The sequence below is a fragment of the Bubalus bubalis genome, chromosome 2, assembly GCF_019923935.1.
Source record: "Bubalus bubalis isolate 160015118507 breed Murrah chromosome 2, NDDB_SH_1, whole genome shotgun sequence".
NCBI lineage: Eukaryota > Metazoa > Chordata > Mammalia > Artiodactyla > Bovidae > Bubalus > Bubalus bubalis.
The window spans coordinates 78,346,277-78,369,299 of record NC_059158.1 but is presented as its reverse complement, the minus strand read 5'-3'; the positions used below and the strand labels follow the sequence as shown (position 1 = coordinate 78,369,299).

Below are 23,023 nucleotides of genomic sequence, written 5' to 3'. Positions count from 1 at the left end.
AAGAATATTATTGACAGCCTGCTTTCCCAACTGCTGCAAAGAGGCACGGCCTATGACTCTAGGAGATTGCCTTCTAAAAACAAAACAAAGACTATTGTTCTTAACTTCTAAGGGATTCGGTTACCACAAAGATAAAATCTCTTTTTTCTTTCTATTGAAGCATGGTTGGTTTACAATGTTGTCTTGGTTTCTGGAGTACAGCAAAGTAACTTAGTTATATATACATATAAATATTTATGTGAGTTCTTTTCAGATTTTTTTTCATTATAGGTTATTACAAGATACGAATATAGTTCCCTGTGAGATACAGTAGGACCTTGTTGTTTAAAGTGAAGTCTCTCAGTTGTGTCCGACTCTTTGCGATTCCATGGACTGTCACCTACCAGGCTCCTCAGGCAACAGTCCATGGAGTTTTTCAAGCAAGAGTACTGGAGTGGGTAGCCATTTCCTTCTCCAGGGGAATCTTCCCGACCCAGGGATTGAACCTGGGTCTCCTGAATTGCAGGCAGATGCTTTACCATCTGAGCCACAGGGAAGCCCTGTTGTTAAAATCTCTTATTAAATATCTGTCTGCTTTTCTATCTATCTATCTGGTGGCTTAAGTAATGAGAAGCTGGATATATCCTAGATATTTTGTTTAATTGTGATGCGTGGGCAAAGGTAGGGAAACATTCCTTTAATACCTAGGTTACCCTTATGTACTAGATGGAGATTTCTTTCGTAAGTGATGTCCTCCTTGCCTTGCTGATAGCTTTTCCCCATAGTGGAAGGGTTTGGATGCCGCAGGAAGAGAGGGGACAGCAAATCTTGCTCTGAGAGAGTAGTGACTTTGATCAGAAATCTGTTTGTGGTATCAACTTCCGTAGTATTACTACATAAAAAAATCAAAGAGTATTCACCAAGTCTTCACTCTAGAACAGCCATACTACAGACGTGTCCAGGTCCATAAGAAATATGAATTGGGGTGTAAACTGCATGAACCCATCTCATGCTGAAAAATGCCATCACTCACATCTTCCCAGATAGATTTGTCCTTCTATTTGTTTTGCATTGAGAGCAACCCACGTAACTTGAGATTTCAAGTCTCCTGAATGAAGTGAAAGTCGCTCAGTCGTGTCCAACTCTTTGCAATCCCATGACCTACACAGTCCATGGAATTCTCCAGGCCAGAATACTGGAGTGCAGAGGTGTTCCCTTCTCCAGGGGATCTTTCCAGCCCAGGGATTGAACCCAGGTCTCCAGCATTGCAGGGAGATTCTTTACCAGCTGAGCCACCAGGGAAGTCCAAGAATACTGGAGTGTGTAGCCTATCCCTTCTCCAGGGGATCTTCCTGACCCAGGAATTGAACTGGGGTCTCCTACATTGCAGGCAGATTCTTTACCAGCTGAGTTCCCAGGGAAGCCAAATCTCCTGAGGTCACTCTTTAATTCTGTGTTTGAATAAATGACGGAGACCTCATGGTGGGGACTCAGGAAACTGCAGTCCCACATTCGTCCCTCTTACTCCAAACTGCTCCTGACCCTTCTTTGGTCACTCCTGGCTAATTATGTGAGGCTCTGGGCACAGACATAGGCAGAAGCACCATCTACCCACCAAGGTTAACATTCTGGCCAGGAGCAGCTTTTCAGCTGTCTGTGGGGCTGCCTCCCCGAGCAGATTGTCATCACCTTTATGGGGCTGTATAAGCAGCCACTGTTTGGGCTGGCTGTTTAATCAATCATCGGAGAGTTTATAGAGTCGGGTATTGATTTTAAAGAAAGCAGACTGGCAAGCCTATTAATGTGTGCCTGTTCTGCTGCACCTTTATTTAACCCTGTCTGTGAACGAATGTCCAGATCAACATGATGGGCGTGGCAGTGGAACCTGGGGGGTCTGCCTCCCGCTCACCCATTACTGGTGTCGACTGTAGATGCTTCCCTCTGGTGAGTTTTTCTTGTTTTGCAGAGTGCAGAGAGCGCCGTCTATTAGGTCTGTGACACGTTTGGCTTCCATGTGGGAAGCATCTCCCTCACAGAACTGTTCAGTATTTGGTGCAGTTGGTCAGAGAGAACCATTGCTAATCAGAGGATTCCCTTAATTCTATTATGTAGGCTTAGGAAATCCTGGATTCCCATTCCTGTATTACCCTGACACAGTCCTGTCACCAACCTGGACTTCAGTTTCGTCTGTAAATTAGTGTGTGTATGTGTATGTGTGTGTGTGTGCGTGCGCGGGTGCTTAGTTGCTCAGTCAAGTCTGACTCTTTGCAACCCCGTGGACTGTAGCCTGCCAGGTTCCTCTGTCCATCGAATTTTCCAGGCAAGAATACTGGAGTGAGTTGCCATTTCCTCTTCCAAGGGATCTTTCCAACCCAGGGATCAAACCCAGGTCTCCTGCATTGCAGGCAGATTCTTTACCAACTGAGCCACCAGGGAAACCCATTAGTTAGCTAGGTAGGACTCCTATACCAAAGTACCGCAGACTGGGTGGCTTAAACAACAGAAATTTATTTCTTCAAAGTTCGGGAGACTAGTAGTCCAAACCAAGATGTCAGCAAAGTTGGTTCCTTCTGAGGGCTCTCTCCATGGCTTGAGGATGACCAGCTTCCCTCTGTTACAGAGTCTTTCTTCCTTGTGTCTGTGCCCTAATCTCTTTTTTAAAGGACACTGGTCATATGGATTAACTTCCTCCCACCCCTACACCCCATAACCTCATTTTATCTTGATTACCTCTTTAAAGGCTCTATCTCCAAATACATTCTGCGGTACTGGAGATTAGGACTTCACCATATATGAATTGGGGCAGGCTTCCCTGGTGGCTCAGACAGTAAATAATCTATCTGCAATGCAGGAGACCCAGGTTCGATCCCTGGGTTGGGAAGATCCTCTGAGAAGGAAATGGCAACTCACATCAGTATTCTTGCCTGGGAAATCCCATGAACAGAGGAGCCTGGTGGTCTACAGTCCATGGGGTTGCAAAGAGTCGAACACGACTGAGACTAACACACACACACTAACACACACACACTCAGAGTCATATGAATTGGGGTGTGGGGAAGTTACAATTTAACCATAGCAGGGGATGAGATGGTGGTGGTGGAGGCTACTTAATCAGGGCTTTTCTAATAGTGCTCAGAGAAGGTCCCAGAGTCTAAGGTGACAGACTCTCCTGGTTCGCCTAGTTCTGAGGTTTCCCAGGCTACAGGACTCTCAGTGCTGAACCCAGCAGCTGCAAGCAGACCAGGGGGTTGGTGCTCCCTCTGGTCCCCCATGGGAGGCACAGTGCAGGCACCCGCTTCCCCAGCCTCCCTCAGCCAGAAGGACACCACTTCTCTCAGCTTATCCATCAGCATCCTAAGTAAGATTTAATTTAACAAAAGGGTGTCATGGCCCCAAATCATTAGGAAACCACTTGATTCGAGGGCCTCCAGGGTCCTCTCCCACTGCCATGGGCTATGATTTCATTTCACTTGTGCACACCGAATTCTTGCCATTTGTTGGAAACTGATAACTGATTGCTACTGCTAACTGCTAAGTTGCCTCAGTCGTGTCCGACTCTGTGCGACCCCATAGACGGCAGCGCACCAGGCTCCCCATCCCTGGGATTCTCCAGGCAAGAATACTGGAGTGGGTTGCCATTTTGGAGCAGAGCAAATTTGGTTCTCATTTGGTTTGTGGCTGAGGGTAAAATAGAACAGAACAAGAAGCTGTGCTGCCTCTCCTGAGGCAGAACATGGTGCTGAGCCTTTGTGACGGCGACTATCACTGGTCGGCATTCACCACGTTCACTTCATTCTGTCTTCATCCTCTTAGACTCATAGCCACAATGTGGAGTGGGTGGCAGAAGCAGCCCCACCATGCCAGTGAGGAAACTGAGGCCCAGAGAGATGCGTTGCTAGGCAGATCTTGGGGCTGGGCAGGGCAGAGCCTGGATCGTGCAGGCGTTTTGGCCCAGCACCTCTGTGTCAGTGGCGCTGAGCCCAGATGCAAGTGGAGAAACAGGGCCTGTCCTGGTGAGTACAAAGCAATTCTAGCCACATCGATGGGCCAGATTCTTCTCTCCAGGAAGCACATCTCATTACCCTTCCCATCCCCACTTGTCTGGCCTTAATCAACATACCCAGTTGATCCTGCCTTTCGCTTTTGTAGAAGCTGAGCTGAAGAGCCATTCCCAAGGTGTTCAGAGGTTTTGAGGATCTTACAATAAAGGACAGTGAATTACATAGTGACAAAATTGTTCACCTGCTAATTCTTTTTCATGTCTTCTGATGAGATTAAGGGGAAAGTTTGTGCTAGTCTTTAACTCTACCCCATCACTCCATGATCTCCTTCTTTTCCCCAAAAGAACAGGGGCAGCAGTCCCTGGCTGTGCTTGAACAACTGTTGCTTTTAGTATAAATATCTTTTCACAGTTAATTTTGATATATGGCAAATGATTTAGGGTAGGGATATGAAGTGCCTTTAAAAGATATGTATAGGACTTCCCAGTGATTAAGACTCCAGACTTCCATTGCCAGGGGTGTGGGTTTGATCCCTGATCGAGGAACTAAGATCCTACACGCCATGTTGTTATTGTTGTTCAGTTGCTCAGTTGTGTCCAGCTCTTTGTGACACCGTGGACTGCAGCACACCAGGCTTCCCTGGAGTTTGCACAAGCTCATGTCCATTGAATTGGTGATGCCATCCAACCATCTCATCCTCTATCGTCCCCTTCTCCTCCTGCCTTCAATCTTTCCCAGCATTAGGGTCTTTTCCATTGAGTCAGCTTTTCTCATCAGGTGGCCAAAGTATTGGAGCTTCAGCTTCAGCATCAGTCCTTCCAATGAATATTCAGGGTTGGTTTCCTTTAGGATTGACTGGTTTGATCTCCTTGCTGTCCAAGGGACTCTCAGGAGTCTTCTCCAACACCACAGTTCAAAAGCATCAATTCTTTGGTGCTCAGCCTTCTTTATGGTCCAACTCTCACATCCGTACACGCCTACTGGAAAAACCATAGCTTTGACTACATGTCTCTTTGTTGGCAAAGTGATCTCTCTTCTTTCTAGCATGTCTAGGTTCGTCATAGCTTTTCTTCCAAGGAGCAATCGTCTTTTAATTTCATGGCTGCAGTTACTGCCCACAATGATTTGGGAGCCCAAGAAATAAAAATCTGTCACCGTTTCCTTTGTTTCCTCATCTATTTGCCATGAAGTGATGGGACGAGATTCCATGATCTTAGTTTTCTGAATGTTGAGTTTTAAGCCAGCTTTTTCCTGTTCCTCTTTCACTTTCATCAAGAGGCTCTTTAGTTCCTCTTCATTCTTTGCCTTTAGGGTGGTGTCATCTGTATATCTGAGGTTGTTGATATTTCTCCCAGCAGTCAGTGGGCAATAAAAAATTTAAAAAACATAAGACATTTCTTTATGTAAAAAAGCAAGTCATTTAAATTAGTAGCTAATAGCACAGGTAGCATACATATATGGCAAGAATTGTGAAACATGTGCTGAGAAAGGTGGATTTTGGGAAACACTGGCCAAGGGGAAAGCTTAGAGTTCATTAGAATCTTGAAACCAGAAGATGAAAATCAGGAGTTGTTTGACCACCTGACCTTTTAGGGTCATCGTCTCAGCCCAGGTAAGCCTGGCCTGGGCTCTCAAGGTGCTGGTTGGAGACCTCTTCAGAGCATGAAATTCCTGCCAGGTGGACTCTGGAAAGACAGATTCCCTCCCAGTATCAATACCACAGATATTGGGATTTTGTTTGGTTTTGGTAATGGTTTTCAATATCTTTGAAATGCCCGCATCAGAAAGGGTAAGGATGAAAAGTGAATTTTTGTTCCAAGTCAAAAGGCTGTGTCTTGAGTGAATGCAGTCTGGAAGATAATTAGAAGTGGAAATTGGATTGCCCAGCATAAGGCAGAAGGGCTCACTCCAGGTGGACATCTGGGGACTGGATGCTGTGGTTGTTCCTGTTGGAGTCTAGTGGCCCCTTTTCTGAGGTTAGAAACAGCCTGGGGTTAAGACCCCTCTTCCAGCCTTGGAATAACTATACTTGAAGGGGCTTTTTCATGGGACCAGTCTAGGGTGACTTTGTTTGCCTGCCAAGCTTGCTGCTGGTACTTTAAAGTACTTAAACTTTACAGGGCCAAGTCCTTATTAAATAGACTACTGCTAAGGTGGGGTGAGCTTGTAGCTTCTGATTAGCCATTCAGTGTGATTCCCACAGTAGGCTGTTGCTGTGTGGATGGGGTCAGGCTTGGCTAATCCTTGAAGGACCTAAGACCTGGATGACAATGGATACTGTGCACTGACTGATGCTATTACTAGACCCAATTTAGGTTCTCTTACCTGCTCACACCAAAGCCAATCCACTGACAGCGGGGTGTGGTGAAAGAAAGTTCAATGTTTTCTGCAGGACATCAACCAAAGAGAATAGACAGCCAATGCCCCAAAGACCTGAACTCCCTGATGGCTTTGGGGAAGGACCTTTAAAGGCAGTGTGAGGGAGGGCGTGTGATCAACTTGTGCAGAAGCATCTCGGATTGGTTGGCATCAAGGTGAAGTTGCAAGCATCATCAGCTTTCTAGTTTCAGCCAGTCTAGAATCTCTGTTCTTGTGCTCAGCAGTTTTCATCTGGTTACGGTCTTCTTCCTGTAGAAACAATTCAGAAATGTGTGTCAGGCTTTTATCCGTATCTTTCAGCGAACTGGGAGTTTAGTGTTTCTGCTATGAGGCGGATTTATAGTCTAAGTTGTTACCAGTTTCTTGGCCCAATAGCTATTCTTTGTTTCTACATCTTCACATTTCCTAATCATTAACTCTTGAGCCAGCCTTTCGAGACTCAGGGGAGTCCTGGAAGATTTAACATAAGCTTTCTGAAAGGGCAGGGACATAGGGGTTTGTACAGGCACCAGATCCTCCTTCCTAACAGCCCAGACTTTGCACACAGAAGCTGGGTGCTAGTTTCTAGTGACCATCGGAGAGACCTGGCCAAGGTTACATACTTTGGCTGTAAAGATCTCAGATCTGAGACTTTCAGATTTTTTCCTGGCATCAGAAGCTACGACTAGTAACCTAGAATGAGGTTGTCTGGTCATGACTGGACATCCTCTTTGGCCCTTTTACTCCCTCCTTCTGTGTGGATATAATCTCCCCTTTTAGAATTGTGTTTTTAAAGATGTTACAGAGCCATGCTGCCCACCCTCTATCTTCTACCCGCATTTCTTAAAGAGGCTTCAAATCTCTTAAAAAAAAAAAAAAAAAGTCTTCTTAAAGTACAAGGGGACAGTTAAAAAAAGGAAAGTACCACAAGATTGCTGGTTAAGAAATAAAAATATTCTTGTTTCAAAAGCCCACTGACACTACTCCTGTGATCTGTTGCTCATAACAAGCTTTTCTTCCCACCAGGAGACATCTGTATGGATTGTTTCATTATAACGCCACAATGCTTGGACTTGAATCACTTCCAGATCCCACAGATACCTGGGAAATTATAGAGACCATAGGTAAAGGCACCTATGGCAAGGTCTACAAGGTGACTAATAAGAGAGATGGGAGCCTGGCTGCAGTAAAAATTCTAGATCCAATCAGTGTAAGTACCCACAATATAGGGTTTCATGCACACTGAGTTTTCAACTTCCTTCTTGATTCTGGGGGTGATTTTCTAGAGATACTGAAACCTGGCATGATATCCCAAAATGAGTTATGACTCCCTGGCCCTCCTGAATGAAGTGACGTGAAGTGAAGTTGCTCAGTCGTGTCTGACTCTTTGCAACCCCATGGACTGTAGCCTACCAGGATTCTCCGTCCATGGGATTTTCCAGGCAAGAATACTGGAATGGGTTGCCATTTCCTTCTCCAGGGAATCTTCCCAACCCAGGGACTGAACCCGGGTCTCCCGCATTATAGGCAAACACTTTACTGTCTGAGCCACCAGGGAAGTCTGGCCCATCTGGGGTCAAAAGTTCCTTTGATTTTCTCTTTTGTCCATTTTACTATTGTTTTGGTTTTAGTCCCAAGGGCTCTTCAACAGTTATTCTCTTGTAAAGAGTGATGTTTTGGGTTTACACAGAGTCTGGTCTCTCTGTAAGTTACAAAGTGGCCCAGACTTGTGGTGTTCAGCCTTCTTAGCTTGGCATCCATAATTCAGAGCACTGAACACTGAGCTTACAATGCTGTCCACTGTTTAGCACAGTGAGGTTATAAGCGTTGTATCCTGGTTGGATCCCTTTGCACTACTTCTCTTTAATTGCTTTGAAAATTCAGACATTTTTAAATTTTAAAAGGATATTTATGATATTATTATTAAAGATATATAATGAAGACATTTTACTGATATAACAATTAGAAGGCTTTAGTTGGTATCTACATGTTCATTGTTAGGTGTTTTCAAGATATGGTAATGATGACATAAAAAATGCAGACTAAATATGCCTTATTAAGGGGTTACCTGATCATGGCATCAGTCCTGTAGCCTACCTCACACATTATACTGAATTCAGCATGCATTTTTTTCCCTTATATAGGATATGGATGAAGAGATTGAGGCAGAATACAACATTTTGCAGTTTCTCCCGAATCATCCCAATGTTGTAAAGTTTTACGGAATGTTTTACAAAGCGGATCACTGTGTGGGAGGACAGCTGTGGCTGGTCCTGGAGGTAAGAGGCTCCCGTTGGGTGACCATCGATTCAGACAGAGCACCAGGGGTGAGCAGACACGTTATTGCCTAAATAGTATAAGATGTACATTTGGGGGAAATGATCTCTCCTGCATATCTCAGGTACCTTACCAAATGTGGTATTCTCTATGTTCTTACAGGTAGGCTGTGTGCTGAAAATGTGCATGTTTTTCTGCTTCTGAGGTTTTAACAATCTTTTTTTCTAATACAATGAATATAAGAATATAGTTGGAAAAGATTATTTTCTACTCCAGGCTGGGAAGATTTCACAGAAAACATGTTCCAACTGATTGCAGCTCATTTTCAAAAGTTGTTAACCCAAGGTTTACTTGCTTGCCAAATTTGAATCAGCCCATTGATGGTCATTAATCCTCATCTCAGGTTGGATTTCCTGTAAATAAACTCTGACAGTTGTGTATGGAAGGTTATTTGAGAATTCCTCTTTTGGGGGCTAGACCTGGACAGAAGGTGGGATTGGACAAGGGAGATAGGAAACATCAGTGTAGGTGCAACAGAGGCCTCAGCCCATCCTCAGGGAGAAGAAGACCTGGGATGCTCTTGTAGGGTCGTCCTGTATTTTATCTTTGCATCAACCAATCACTGGATGCATGCCAGCCTGGGCGGGCATGTGGCCTTGGGGGAGGAAGTTCCCTGTAGCTAGGCACAATTCCTGGTGAGAGGTGCCTCTGAGACTTGGGAGCAGGGAGCAGCTGATATTCCTGGCCACATCTGCTTTGAAGAGACAGTCTGAAGCCAGCATCACTGTATCCGCTATAGTCTTGCCCTTCTTTCTCCCTTGTTAATGAATATGTGTAACTGGGTGCAAAAGAGTCCGTTCCCTGCAAATACAGTTCGTCCATGGGACTAACATGGCAACAACGCAGTGACAGCATGTGAAATCAGTATATTAGGACAGGTCTGTTGTATTGCCTCGTGCTCACTAGGCCCACCCTCATCTGTCCTAGACTCCACCCCTCTGAACCAGCCTCCATGCCTGAGGTCACACGTGTGATCCATGAGCGTGGGGACATGTGTGAAAGCTTTAAGAGAGAAGCCACAAAGGGGAGGTCAGTCCTGGATTCACCGTCTGGGGTCTTTTGTTGAAAACCTCCCATCTGGCTCTGGGAGGGCCTGGTCATGAGACAATATATACTGGATGCCGTAGTAACCATGTGTGAGAAATTCATTTGTTGTATTCAGATGGGATAATCTGCAAGGAACATTTCTGTCACACTAATGGCACTCTTCAGAATATACAGATGCAAGGGATTTTGGTTTTTAGAAATCATCTTTTTCTGTTTAGTTGATTGGTTACGTCACATAGCATGTTCTCATAGTATCATCTTTTGGATTTTATTATCCCCCACTCGTTCGCTGGGAATATTACAGATTTTATCCTGTGTACAAAGCTCTAGAATATTAATAACATTAATTTTTAAATGCTTATTCTTGTGCAATATGGAAAGTAATATTTCTAGGGTCTCTGAAATAATAATTTCTAATGTCTCTAGGGTTATATTCTTCTTAAACTCTGTAAGACCTCAGTGTTTTAAACTTGGTTATCATTTAATAATATAAGTACAGTGACCAAGAAGTCTTAGTTTCTTTTCATTTTACCCCGACTTAAAAAGATTCTGCATTCAGATATAGAAAACTGGACCTTCCAGGGGTTTTCCAGAGCCTGAAAAGGGACTGTCCCTCCCTCCATTTGACCAGGTGGGTAGGTAGGCTGCTCAGACCTGCCACCACCTGGAGGACAAGTGCTCTTCCCCTTGAGGAGTGACTGAATGTCAGCCCTTCAGGCACAGTCAAGGCAGCCGGAAAGGGCCGCACCTGGCCTTGCAAGATGAGAAGGAGCTCAGAACTGTGAACTGAACCTTGTGCAAATACTCCCCCGCAGACTGTCGCTTGCTTTTTCTGGGTGACTAAGCACAGATAATGAGGTTGCCCTGGCACACTGAATTATTCATGCCTCGGCAATACAGTATGCAGATATTATACCTTTTGCGGGTTCTGTTGGTCCATGCCCAAGCTGATGGCACGGGGAACCAGATATCCTCAGTCTTTTCTGTCTAGGAATGGGCCATCCATGCCAGGCTCCTGGGTTAGCTGTGTCCAGTGCCTCCAGTACGCTTATAGACACAGATTCCTGGACTCCTAGAGCTGGCAGGGACCTTGGCCTTCCTCAGGTCACTCTCCTAGTGTTCAGTTGAGGAATAGAGACCCAGAGAAGGAGTGGCATGCCTACCGTCCCATAGCCAGTTATACGGCAGAACTAGAGAAGGATTGCACTTCGCTTTTCTCCCATTCTGTGTTGCTGCTGCCCATGATGCTGTCTGTCAGGTCCAGGAAATAGACTTCGAGTCTCTGGTTGAAATGGCAGCAGTTCCTGATTACACACACACACACACACACTCCGCTGGAAGATAATGACAGTCCACACAGTACCTTGATCATGTTGCACCGCCTGTAGCTTTTTAATAAGTGCTTTAGGAAACTTGCACAATAAAATTATGATCTGTTTAATATTGCTCCCTTCATCCTGTATATTGAGATTAAATTTATATTGCCTTTGCTCTTTCCTTGCTGAATATGATGAAAGGAACCGTGAGAAGTTATTCCGCAGAGCAATTCTTGAGGATAGAAAACTGTTATTAATAACCCTCCTAAATCACAACTCTGAAAACAAAAGCAAATAAAAATGTCATTTCTGAAATTAATTACTAATTGTTACCAGAAAGCAAACCAAAGCTTTCCTCAGTGACAGACAACTACTATAGGAGAAAGATATGGAGACAGACATACATAATAATCTTTTGGATAATTTGTGAATAAGTTTTATTCTAGTTAATGTTAAAGTCAAAAAATCTACAAGTTTTATTATCTCTCACCTAAATGAAATATAATAAGAAATTAGACCTTTAAGAAAAGCTCCATATTCAGACAAAATGCCTAGTATTTGCTAAGACATGAAATATATTTTTTTCTGTTTTCCTTTGGTATAAAACTTTCCACTGGTAAATACTGTTTCTGCTCAAATAATATGTTCAACTTAAAAGAAATAGTTGAGCGTTTAGAGTGCTAGTGACAATGTAAACTAAAAAAAACCACTCCTTATATTTTAAAACCAAATGAAAGAATTATCTTTAACCTGTTTTTCCTCTCAAAGATCTATGTGTAAGTTCAGTATCTAAGCCAAAGTGGGGGGAAATGATACCTCTGTTCAGATTTTGCATTTATTTATTTAAGGCCCTAGAAAGTCCAGTCTAAGCCCCATTATCATTGCAAGTTACCACCTTAAAGCGTTTTCACCCATTGATATTGTGGCATGAGTCAAGGTTATCATGTTAACAAGTCAGGGTCGTAGTGGAACTCTGATGGTTTGAACCATGTTTTGATTGGCCAGAGATGGTTAGAAAGCCCTGGAGCACAGAACACTGACTCCAATGAGAGTTTCTGGCTGGATCTTAGAATGAGAGTCACTGGGGTGCCTGGGGGTCAGAAGGAAAGTACAGAACATTTGGGAGTGGAGAGGGCAAGAACTTTGAAATGCAGCTGAGTTGCATCCTATATTCATGTGCTATCTTTATTCAGCAAAAACAAGAGGGCCTAAGAAGCTGAAGTGTTGGAGTGATTCTGCCTACCCAACGGATCTACGATGTGCTCTGGAGAGAGGCTGAAACAGGAGGTGGTGGTCTTGGGGCCCTCCTGCCTCTCGTGGTGTGAGCATCTTCCTCCCAGCCCACCCTGACTGGAACTCCACGGTTTCAAGTGACATTGTTTTCATTCTTGTAGGGGCAAGACAGTGACTTCACTTTGTATCAGTAAAAAACACATGTCTCCCAATGCTGTGGAGGAAAACTATGTTGCTTGGCCTTCCTGAGGGGTGGACATTGTCTAACATGGTGCTCCCTAAGGCATCTTCAAGAGTAATTTTGATAATCCTCGCCTTTTGCTTTATGCCCTCTGTAGAACCTAACACCCTTGAAAGATCAAGTCCACTGAACAAAAAAGCACTGAAAAGAAATTCCTCCTATTTCTGTCCTCTTAGGGCAAATCAACATGCCAGTACAGGATCTACTTGAAGGTTAGAGTTTCAACTAGAATAAAGGTCTGGTGATTGTGTTGCATGGGTCATTCTTTAATAATGTAGAAGAAAGCTGATGGCTTATGGAGCAAGGAACATTTTATTGCTTGAAATTACAACCATCTTAGCAAATGCACATACTGTGATTGAATCAATATTCAACGATGTTTTGGAAAATAGATGTGGAATGTAAATGATTTTTCTGTTTTTCTTGGTTTGGAGCGAAACGCTCGTTAAATTCAACATACATCCAGCTGCCACATTTCCTGAATGCTGAGGGCGTAGGGAGGAACGCAGGGACGCAGACCTACCTCTGTATTTGAGTCTGATGGCTGGCAGCGTGGGCGGGAATAAAAGGCTGCAGGTGCCAACCCTCAGGGGTGGGTGAGGTAGGAAGCTTGGCTGCCTCCTTACAGCTTTAAGAGGATTATATTATTTGATGCATTTAAATATAGTTCCCTTGTCATGCTTTTAAAGTGTTCAGTCCATTTCACTGAATATTTACTCTGCTTAGACAATTGTCAGTGTGCATCCGCTTTCCTTTTTTATATCCAAGTACCCTAAGTCCTTTCCCTGTAACCCACAGGCTGCCGTTTAAAACCTTGCTAGTGGGCTTATCAGCTTCACAGGACTGCTTCCTCTAAAGGTACCCTGAGCAGTTTAATTATATGTTTCTTTGAGCCACAAGAAATCAGACAGCTCTTAAACTCTGACATTTAGTGAACAAAAGGCACCAACTGAGTCAGATTCTATTGTTGTCCTTAAATCCACAGCTGAGTTTTGACCCTGCTGACAAAATGGCTGCTTTTAATCCATCCGTAGGTTCTAGAGCTATGAAGAAAGTTTGTAAGTTGGCTACCCATCTAAAATGCCACCAAATAGGCTCTTGTTGCAGAAATGGCCAGATTGAAAGTAGGGCAGGAGAGAGACTAAAATGAGGTTTCAGGGGAAAATTCCAGGGTTGAGTTAGCTTGGATCATCACCCAGTATTTAATTTAAATGTTCTCTGGGTAGAATTTTAATAGTGCACTTGCAATTCAATAAAGCATGTGCCTCCCTGAGATGGAAGCCAGACGAGAAGTGGTTCTGATGAAAGTGTGGCAGTGCTTTGCGTGTCTATTACTGCTTTGGCTTTAGAGGATCAAAGAACTTTATTGATATTCTCACAAGATCCCTAGACTCTGTCTCTTCTTAACTTTCTCTATCCAACTGGTCAAAAATTCCTGTTGATGCTATCTTATAAAAGCACCACCCCCCAACACCCACTCTGTATCTGTCCCTGATTCTTTGTCCTCAGGACTCTTGACTTATTGACCTTGCTTCTCTTGATTGCTTCAATATCTCCCGATAGGTGTCCAGCTCCCTTTGTCTTCCTGTTCTGTTCACTCTCCAATCTGCTACCAAGGTCTTTCTAGAAATCTGAACAGACCTCCTGTCTAAAACCTGTTGCTAGCTTACCACTCCTATCCAATGGTATACTATGGTATTGTAATACGTGTGCATTAAGTCCACACACTTTGGCAGGGCACGCCTGCATTCCCTGTTCCCCTTTCTACTTCTCCATCTCTGTGTGCTAGGTTCTGTCCCTTGGTCCCAACAGAGGCAGAGTACATAGAATTCAGACACACAGATAGAGACACACATATGCACGTAGATGGACTGGCAAATAGAAACACTCCCACCCATCTCATTCTTTTGTGCTCCCTTCCTTGCATATGCTGTCCCTTTTCCAAGGATGCTCTTCTTCTAGTTCATCTGCCATAAGCTCGTTTGTCCTTCAGATTCATTGTATGTGTTACATCCTCCAGGAAGAGTCCCAGACTGTTCCCTCTCCACCCTGGCATGGCAGAAGTCACCCTTCCCTCTACAGTGCCACCATCCCCCTGGGCATACTCCACTTCCTCCTGCCACTCTTATTACTCACGTATCCATTTCTGGTGTTGAACTCTTTGAGTGCAGGGACAGTATTCATGATTGAGTGATACAAACTGGACAGTTACAAACTACTGAGAGTCAAGAGGTCACTTTCTTTTCAATAGCTAAACCTAACATTGTTCTTGAGCCCCCCGCCTGCCTAGAGGAAACAGTTGATTTGAACTCATCCTGTTAAATGTAGTCAGCTGAGTGCTTCTTTGGAAAGGGACAAGTTTGGGGAATTTGTTTCCCATTTTCACAATCCAGCTCAAAGCTTAGTCACTTGGATAAGGACTTAGTTTTTAAATGGTTTTCTTTTTCCCTCTTCCTGTCCTTCTCTGGGGTGACATTTCAATCAGAATACAGCAGATGCTCATGGCATCTGACACGTATGGCAATGAGACCACACTCCAACTGTGTGATGACCCTGAGTCCTCCTACTGTCTGCCTTTGGTATCTCCCTGTGTCTTAGGTCCCTGATACTCCTTATCATGGGCTCTTCCCTGTCTCTCCTTTTCATTCAAACTCTAGGCTTGACCTTGTTGCCAGTGCAGCATCAAGTTCTAAATCTCTTGCAAGTCATGAGCAGGCTGTTGTTATTGTTCAGTCCCTAAGTCATGTCCGACTATTTGCAGCCCCATGAACTGCAGCACGCCAGGCTTCCCTGTCCTTCACTGTCTTTTGGAATTTGTTCAAACTCATGTCCATTGAGTCAGTGGTGCCATCCAAACATCTCATCCTCTGTCACTCCCTTCTCCTCTTGCCCTCAATCTTTCCCAGGATCAGGATCTTTTGCAATGAGTAGGCTCTTCACATCAGGTGGCCAAAGTATTGGAGTTTCACCATCAGTCCTCCCGATGAATATTCAGGGTTGATTTTCTTTAGGATTGACTGGTTTGGTCTCCTTGCTGTCCAAGGGACTCTCAAGAGTCTTCTCCAGCACCACAGTTCGAAGGCATCGATTCTTTGGTGCTCAGCCTTCTTTATTGTCCAACTCTCACATCCATACATGATTACTGGAAAATCCATGGCTTTGACTATACTGACCTTTGTTGGCAAAGTAATGTCTCTGCTTTTTAATACACTGTCTAGGCTTGTCATTGCTTTTCTTCCAAGGAACAAACATCTTTTAATTTCATGGCTGCAGTCACCATCCACAGTGATTTTGGAGCCCAAGAAAATGTCACGGTTTCCATTGTTTCCCCACCTATTTGCCATGACATGATGGGACCAGATGCCATGATCTTAGTTTTTTGAATGCTGAGTTTTAAGCCAGCTTTTTCACTCTCTTCTTTAACCTTTATCAAGAGGCTCTTAAATTCCTCTTCACTTTCGGCCATTAAAGTGGTATCATCTGCATATCCGAAGTTGTTGATATTTCTCCCGGAAATCTTGATTCCAGCTTGTGCTTCATCCAGCCTGACATTCGCATGATGTATTCTGCATAGAAGTTAAATAAGCAGGTGACAATATACAGCCTTGATGTACTCCTTTCTCAATTTGGAACCAGTCCGTTGTTCCATGTCTGGTTCTAACTGTTGCTTCTTGTCCTGCATACAGGCTTCCCAGGAGGCAGGTCAGGTGTAGGGACAGTTAGAATCCCAGGCTTGGTGGATCTTGCACTCTACTGCCACTCTACAGCACGGACACTGCTTTGTTGGCATGAGGCTCCTGTGAAGAGGTCTCCCTGCAGATTTCTGAATAAAAGAGGTTCATATGAAGTAGTTTCATCATCATTATTCCTTTATACAACTCCCACTTCCAAAAGGGAGCATCCCCACCCTAATCTTACTCTCTCAAGCTCTCCAAGCTCTATGCCATCAGCCTTGGAAGGACTTTTTTTTGTGGGTCCATAACATCCCTTCTGTCATGTTCTGCATTCTTACATGATCATCATTTGACTCTATGTTCAGTTTTCCTGTTTTTGTTCCCTTGAAATGTAAAATCTAATTGGAGAAGTCCTGAGAAAATTGTTTTATGTTTATTGAAAGTTTAGCATTTAAGATTCTTCTATGAATCATGACACTGAAAATGCATTCACTGTTCAAGAGAATATTAGATTGAACATTGAATGTTATGTGCCCTTCAGGGTCATGTAAGACATAGTTGAAATAAAAAGAATGTGGAATCCTTTCGAAGAAATTACGCTGGTACTCGATATTATGGTCATGAGAAGTGTTGGTGTTGAGTTAGCAAGTTACACCAAACATTGGTGGAGAGAGGATTCTGAGGACATTTATAAAATCCCAGACCACTATAGCCTTCAGTGCATTTCACTGTTCAGGATTCAGTGTTCAGGATTCAGTGTTCAAGGATTCAGGAGGGAATCCTTTCTGAGAGATAATGATTTATCATAGTTTTATTAAAGATTCCTAATTCTATACTGGGGCTTCCCAGGTGGCACTACTGGTAAAGAAACTGCCTGCCACTGCAGGAGATGCAGGAGATGAGGTTTTGGTCCCTGGGTTGGGAAGATCACATAGAGGAGGGCATGGCAACTGACTCCAGTGTTCTTGCCTTCAGAATCCCATGGACAGAGGAGCCTGGCGGGCTGCAGTCCATGGAGTTGTAAAGAGTCAGAAGCAACTCAGTCCCCACAAACAATTCTATATTGGATTTTTAGTTGAATAGTGTTTGTGAACAACTTACATGGTAAAAACATGGGCAGATTCAGCTTAAGTTTTTTAAAACATGGGCAGATTCAGATAAGTTTCAGCTTATCTTGATTCTTAATGCGTGGGCAAGGTATCTGCCATGTATGTAGCAAGAAGAGATACATTCATCAAACAAAAACATTTCCTCACCATTTATTAAAACCTTGCAAATGTTTGTAATTAGAGTCAAATAGATCTTAATGTGCTATTCCCTTGATAAAGAGAGTCTTCTTTTGGGAGAGGTGCTAATCTGTGCTCCCTCAGATTGCCTTGCTTACAAAAAGCCAGTTGACTCAAGCAGCCACAACCAAGGGACCCCCACTGTTCACTAGTTAACTCTTTTTCAAATTACACACAAAATGCCAGGAGGAAACCTAGGTCTCTAAATCAGGGTCTTGACTTTATATGGACAAGGATGGCTCTGCAGATCTGACAAAAGCTGTGAATTTTCTCAGCAGGAAAGTACAAGATGAATATACAACATGCTGCCCACAGTTTCAAGGTATATACAAGCTCTGCTCAAACCACTTAAGAACCCTTGATTTAAAATGGCATATAGCACACCCAAACCTCCACATTGCCTTCTACATTTAGTCAAAATTATCCTTGAAAACCCTTAAGTTGCTGTGAAAAAATAATATGCCTGGTTTATGTATCTAAAATCTTGGTATATTCTATAACAGAGAGCAAATATGAAAGATATACTTTTACAGTGTTTTTAATTACAGAGGAAAAAAAAGAGCATTAAGTTGCTGAATGAAGGTTGAATCTGAAAAGGTTAAATGAACATATGATGCAGCTCCGTTCCATAAATCTGACATGCAGTGGCAACTCTAGAAAGAGCTGCTGGTTGGGTGTCTGGTGTCTGCAGTGCCAGCACTGGAGACAGGAAAATTTGAAATAAAATTTATCCCCTCCCAAGAATCAAGAGCATTCATCTTGATTTTGTCTTTCCTTCAAACTGCATGTGTGTGTGTGTGTGTGTGTTTAACAGACAATATTCATGTAAAATTTCCAATAATAACTCACCATGATTATTATATGCATTCTCTTTTTAATGTCTAAATAATGTCTTGTGCTTTGCTATTTAACTTGAGAAAGAAGTCAACTTTTTTGGACTTGTATTTTCAATCCTAAGTCATCACCTTGAATAAATATACACAAACACATACACACACAGAACTAGACTTGACTGTGCAATGGAAATGTGAAGTTTCATTGTTCCAACCTAGAGTTTTGTGATTTGCAAATTTACTACTTGAGGTCGGTAATCGGTGGGCTTTTCTTAATGTCTTTTTTCTTTTCTTTTTGTATGTATGCTCCTGCTGTCTCTCTCCCCGGCACCTCCTCTTGCAGCTGTGTAATGGGGGCTCAGTCACCGAGCTTGTCAAAAGTCTACTTAGGTGCAACCAGCGGTTGGACGAAGCAGTGATCTCATACATCTTATACGGGGCCCTCTTGGTAAGGACGTCCTTCAAGGTGGGGTCGAGGGGGCAGTTTGTCATTGGTTGGCTCCCCACAGCATATTAACAAGGGGAAACTGCTCTATAATATGCAAGGTGTATTAACAGCAGGGAGGTTTAGCCTAATATGGACTTTGATTAGATTTTAATAGTAGGGTAATTGTTTAAAACTAACCGTTGCAAATTTTCCTTTTCTCTTTCCTGTTGTTTGGTGGCGATGGGACTCCATGAAGGGCCTTCAGCATTTGCACAATAACCGAATCATCCACCGTGATGTCAAGGGGAATAACATTCTTCTGACAACAGAAGGAGGAGTTAAGCTCGTTGACTTTGGTAATGACTGCTTGTCGTTTGTTTTCTTGATGTGTGCAATTTAGCCAAAGGCAGCAATTTATTGTGATCTCAGAAGACTGGGGCCTCTCTTCTACACCAAGGGCTGAGGGCCTTTCCAGTGACACACAGGCTGGAGAGTCGGGGTGGGGAGCGGGGTTCACCAGATGGATCACCCTAGGAGATGCTGTTTGTTAATCTATTTTCAGCTTTAGAAGCAATTTTATTAAAGAGAGAATATGAAAGTGTTTCAAAAGAAAAATTTGATGGGAAAAACTTTGGTTTGTTGCGAAGGATTTCACAACTCAGGGCAATTGTCTATAATTTACATTTTGTCTATTATTCTTTTGCATATGAAAAGAGAAAACCGTTTGGTCTTTTAAATGACTTTCTCTAGCCTCAGGCATACTAATTCCCAGTGAGCAGAAGGTAAAATAGTCCTTTGGGTCTGGAAACTAACATCCCTTTAAATTGTGATTATTGCTGCTACATGAGAGGCTGGTTGAACTGGAAACATTAACAGGAAATGGAAGGGTGAGAGGAAACAGAGAGCTGTATCACCTAAGGCCAGAGAACTATTAATATCTCCTTACAACACTCCTTGTATTGAATCCAACAAACCATTTGATTTTCCTTTTTAAGCTTATCAAATGGTTTAATCTTCTAAATGAATTTAACAACAGTTAGTCCTTCAACATGACTGCTATAAATAATGAGAAAACATTTACAGAAGCACTTTTTTAAATGTTCTTTTTCAGTGTCAGCATAGGAGGAGAAAAGATAATTTTGTATGTTCATTGCTTTATTGGTAAGAAAGAATTTAGTGTTAAAATGTATCAGTGAATCATTTGTTCAGAAGAAATTACTCAAAGATAAATGAAATTGCACTAAGTAATTGGTCTGTTTTTTAAAACAGCAAAGAAAAATTTTAGGGTGTTTAAATAGAGTTTAAAGGACCCTCTCTGGCTTCCTAATAAAGAGTAAAGAATGCAAGCAGTTAGTGGAACTACCCTCAAAAAACAACCCATGGTACTTGGCAAATCTATGCCTAATGTTCTTAAAGATATGTTCTTTGCTGATGAGCACATGTATCCAAGTTTTTTAGTTCTTATCGACAACATTAGTGGCAACTATTGTCCTTGTCTTAAGGGCTACGGTAGATTTCTGCTTGGTATAAAACAGTACCTTATATTTGTAAAATGCTTTTCAATTTATGTCATTTTCACAGTTGTTCCCTTAACTTGATGTTTAAGAGCTCTTTGTGTTAGGTGTAATGAGCAGTATTGTCCCCAGTTTAAAGGTGAGAAAACTGAGACTCATTGTGAGGTTGTCTGCTTGAAGTCTAATAGGAAAAGGCTTAATTGTTATGGGAAACAGGGCTGCTAATCCAATTCACCTTTACGTCTGTTGTGGCATAAAAAAGAGAACTGGCCAAAGACTAAAACAAAGTACATGGGAATTATATTAAAATTCAGATCCTCAACATTGAGCCCTAGATAATAATAGTCTTAGTCTATTTCTTTTTCCATTTGACAAATGTATTTTTCTTGACAGGTTTCCAGCCTTCTAGGTAAGATAAGGCACTGAAAATTTTTTATGTCTACACTGATGCTCAATTATAGATAATACATGCCAATTTTCTTCCTCCATCAAATGAAGCACCATTTTTAGAAAGATATCACCTGAAATATTTTGGAAATATAGTAGGAAGGTATTTGGGGTTAATCCTAGTTCTTGATGCTTTCTTTTGATTCCAATTTTGCAGCAGTACGGATAGAAATATTCGCTAGAAAAAAAAATATCCTAGTGATTTAGACAGAGTGATAAATGCTCATACCTACAGTGTTTGGCAAACTACAGCCTGTGAGTCAAGTCTGACCTGTGTCCCATTTTTGTACACCCTATGAACTAAGAAGGATTTTTATATTTTTTAACAGTTGGGGAAAAAATCAAAAGAAGAGTATGATCCGTGAAAATGATATGCATCCCTAAATAAATTTTTGCGAAAACACAACCACTCTCATTTGCTTTTGTGTTATCTGAGCTGCTTTTGCAGAGTTGAGTAGTTGAGACAGAGCCTTAAGCTCACGAAGCCTAAGATATTTGCTGTCTGACCCTCTATGGAAGAAGTTTGCCAGCCCTGGTCTAGCATCGTCTGCTCACTGCTGAATTATGACACGCTTTTCTTGTAGGTGTCTCAGCTCAACTCACCAGCACACGTCTACGGAGAAACACATCTGTCGGCACCCCATTCTGGATGGCCCCCGAGGTGAGCAGAGGACATCTATTTCTGTGTATTCGTTGAAAGCCTTGGTACTATGCCTTTTTTATGGGAAAGTCACACACTTCACAAAACTTTCAGCAAGAAGGAAATCCTTTACCCTCATTGAACTGTGGGAGTTCCGATTTCGTGGGTGAGAGTGATGACACTGAATCTCAGGACTAAGTGACAGAGGCCCATAGAATACCTTCAGGCAGTTAGGAAAAAGGTGCCTCCTCCAGAAGACGCCATGTTCTCCGAGGGTCATGGCTTGGCAAGTTCATCCCACCATTATGTAAATTAGCAGAGGTCACCTTCCCTGGATAGAGGCAGACCCAGTGACACATGGCTCAAAGAAGAGACAGATTTCAGTTCCAGGTGGCCTACAGAACAATATGCCATAGTCCTAGCTATTTTTTTTTTTAAATACTGGATACATAACAACTTCTCTTATGTACTTTTTCTGTATCTCTAGTAAAACCTGGGATTTGGGTCTAATTTTTAGTTCTGGCATCACCACAAAATCCTCTGTGAAATGACACATATAAAAGTTTGCAGAATTTCCAGGCTAGATACCAACAGACCCTGAAGCACAGCTACAGCTTTGCTTGTCAGGTCAGCATTGAATTCCACAGCCCTCCGGCCTCTGTTAATAAGAGGACTTGTGTAGTCATCTCCTTAGAGATGGGGGGAGATGTATTATGAAAAACTACAAAGCCAGCAACATTCAAATTAAAAGTTTTAATTTAATGAGGCAAATGACATTGTTTTGTGAAACTCAGTTGTCCTTTGCAGTGTGAATCCATTTCAGAGTATGACAGCATGGATTATTTTGAGTTACTTTGTCATTCTTATTACCGCATACCGTGTGGGGACGGGTTCTCCCACCGCTTTACTCTGTCTCAGCTGTGTGATCTCCTTGTTTAAATAGCGTCTCTTTTGGCCTCTAACTGGTACCTCTCTCTTGATTTGATGCCAGCTGCATAGTAAAAATAAATATGGGCATTGAAGTTATGTGGCAAATGACCATCCAGATAATCTGGAATACGTTTTTTTACTGCAACTTCTCCCATTTCACTATTACATATAAAATTATCGTGGAAACAAAGGCAAACCATAAAAATTTTCATAGGCATCTCCTGAACTCTACTTTGAGAAACACTGTAGGACAAAGTCAAGATTCCTTTGGATGAGGAATGAAGCCATTCATATTCAAGCCTCTCTGCTGTCCAACCTCATCTCAGGTTCCTTTTCCCCAATTCACTTTTTTTTTGATGCCTCAGCAGTAGTGGAAAAACAAGTAATTCCCCAAATCTGTCCTTATATATCATTTCTTTAAACCTTTCTATATATTGTTACATCATCTGGAGTGGCCTTCAGAACTCTGCAAATTTCCTCCTCAATCTTCAAGTCTCTCTCAAATGTTATTCCCCTAGGAAACCATCCTTATCCTTGGCCAACACTGAGGCTCTTTTCCCTGCAGCCTTTACGCTCTCCATTAGCAAGATATGACCATTGTACTATAGTTATTGACAAGTGGATCTTTTAACTGAACTCCAAACTCTAGCAGGGACTTGGGATGCTCAGCTCTCAGCGTAGTGCTTGGTATAGAGTAGGAGCTCAATGTGCATCTGTTGAATGAATGAATATATTGGTTAAAAAGGAAAAGTCAAGGAGA

General features: G+C 42.6%; 1 protein-coding gene across 1 annotated transcript in view; it reads left to right on the top strand.

The window, feature by feature from the left end:
- MYO3B (myosin IIIB) overlaps positions 1 to 23,023 on the top strand; it is a 547,383-nt gene that overhangs the window by 110,381 nt on the left and 413,979 nt on the right. The window contains exons 3-7 of the mRNA XM_045163938.1: positions 7,365 to 7,548; positions 8,483 to 8,617; positions 18,649 to 18,753; positions 18,989 to 19,088; positions 21,278 to 21,354. Of these exons, the coding sequence (XP_045019873.1) occupies positions 7,365 to 7,548; positions 8,483 to 8,617; positions 18,649 to 18,753; positions 18,989 to 19,088; positions 21,278 to 21,354 (601 nt within the window). The remainder of the gene's footprint in view (positions 1 to 7,364; positions 7,549 to 8,482; positions 8,618 to 18,648; positions 18,754 to 18,988; positions 19,089 to 21,277; positions 21,355 to 23,023) is intronic.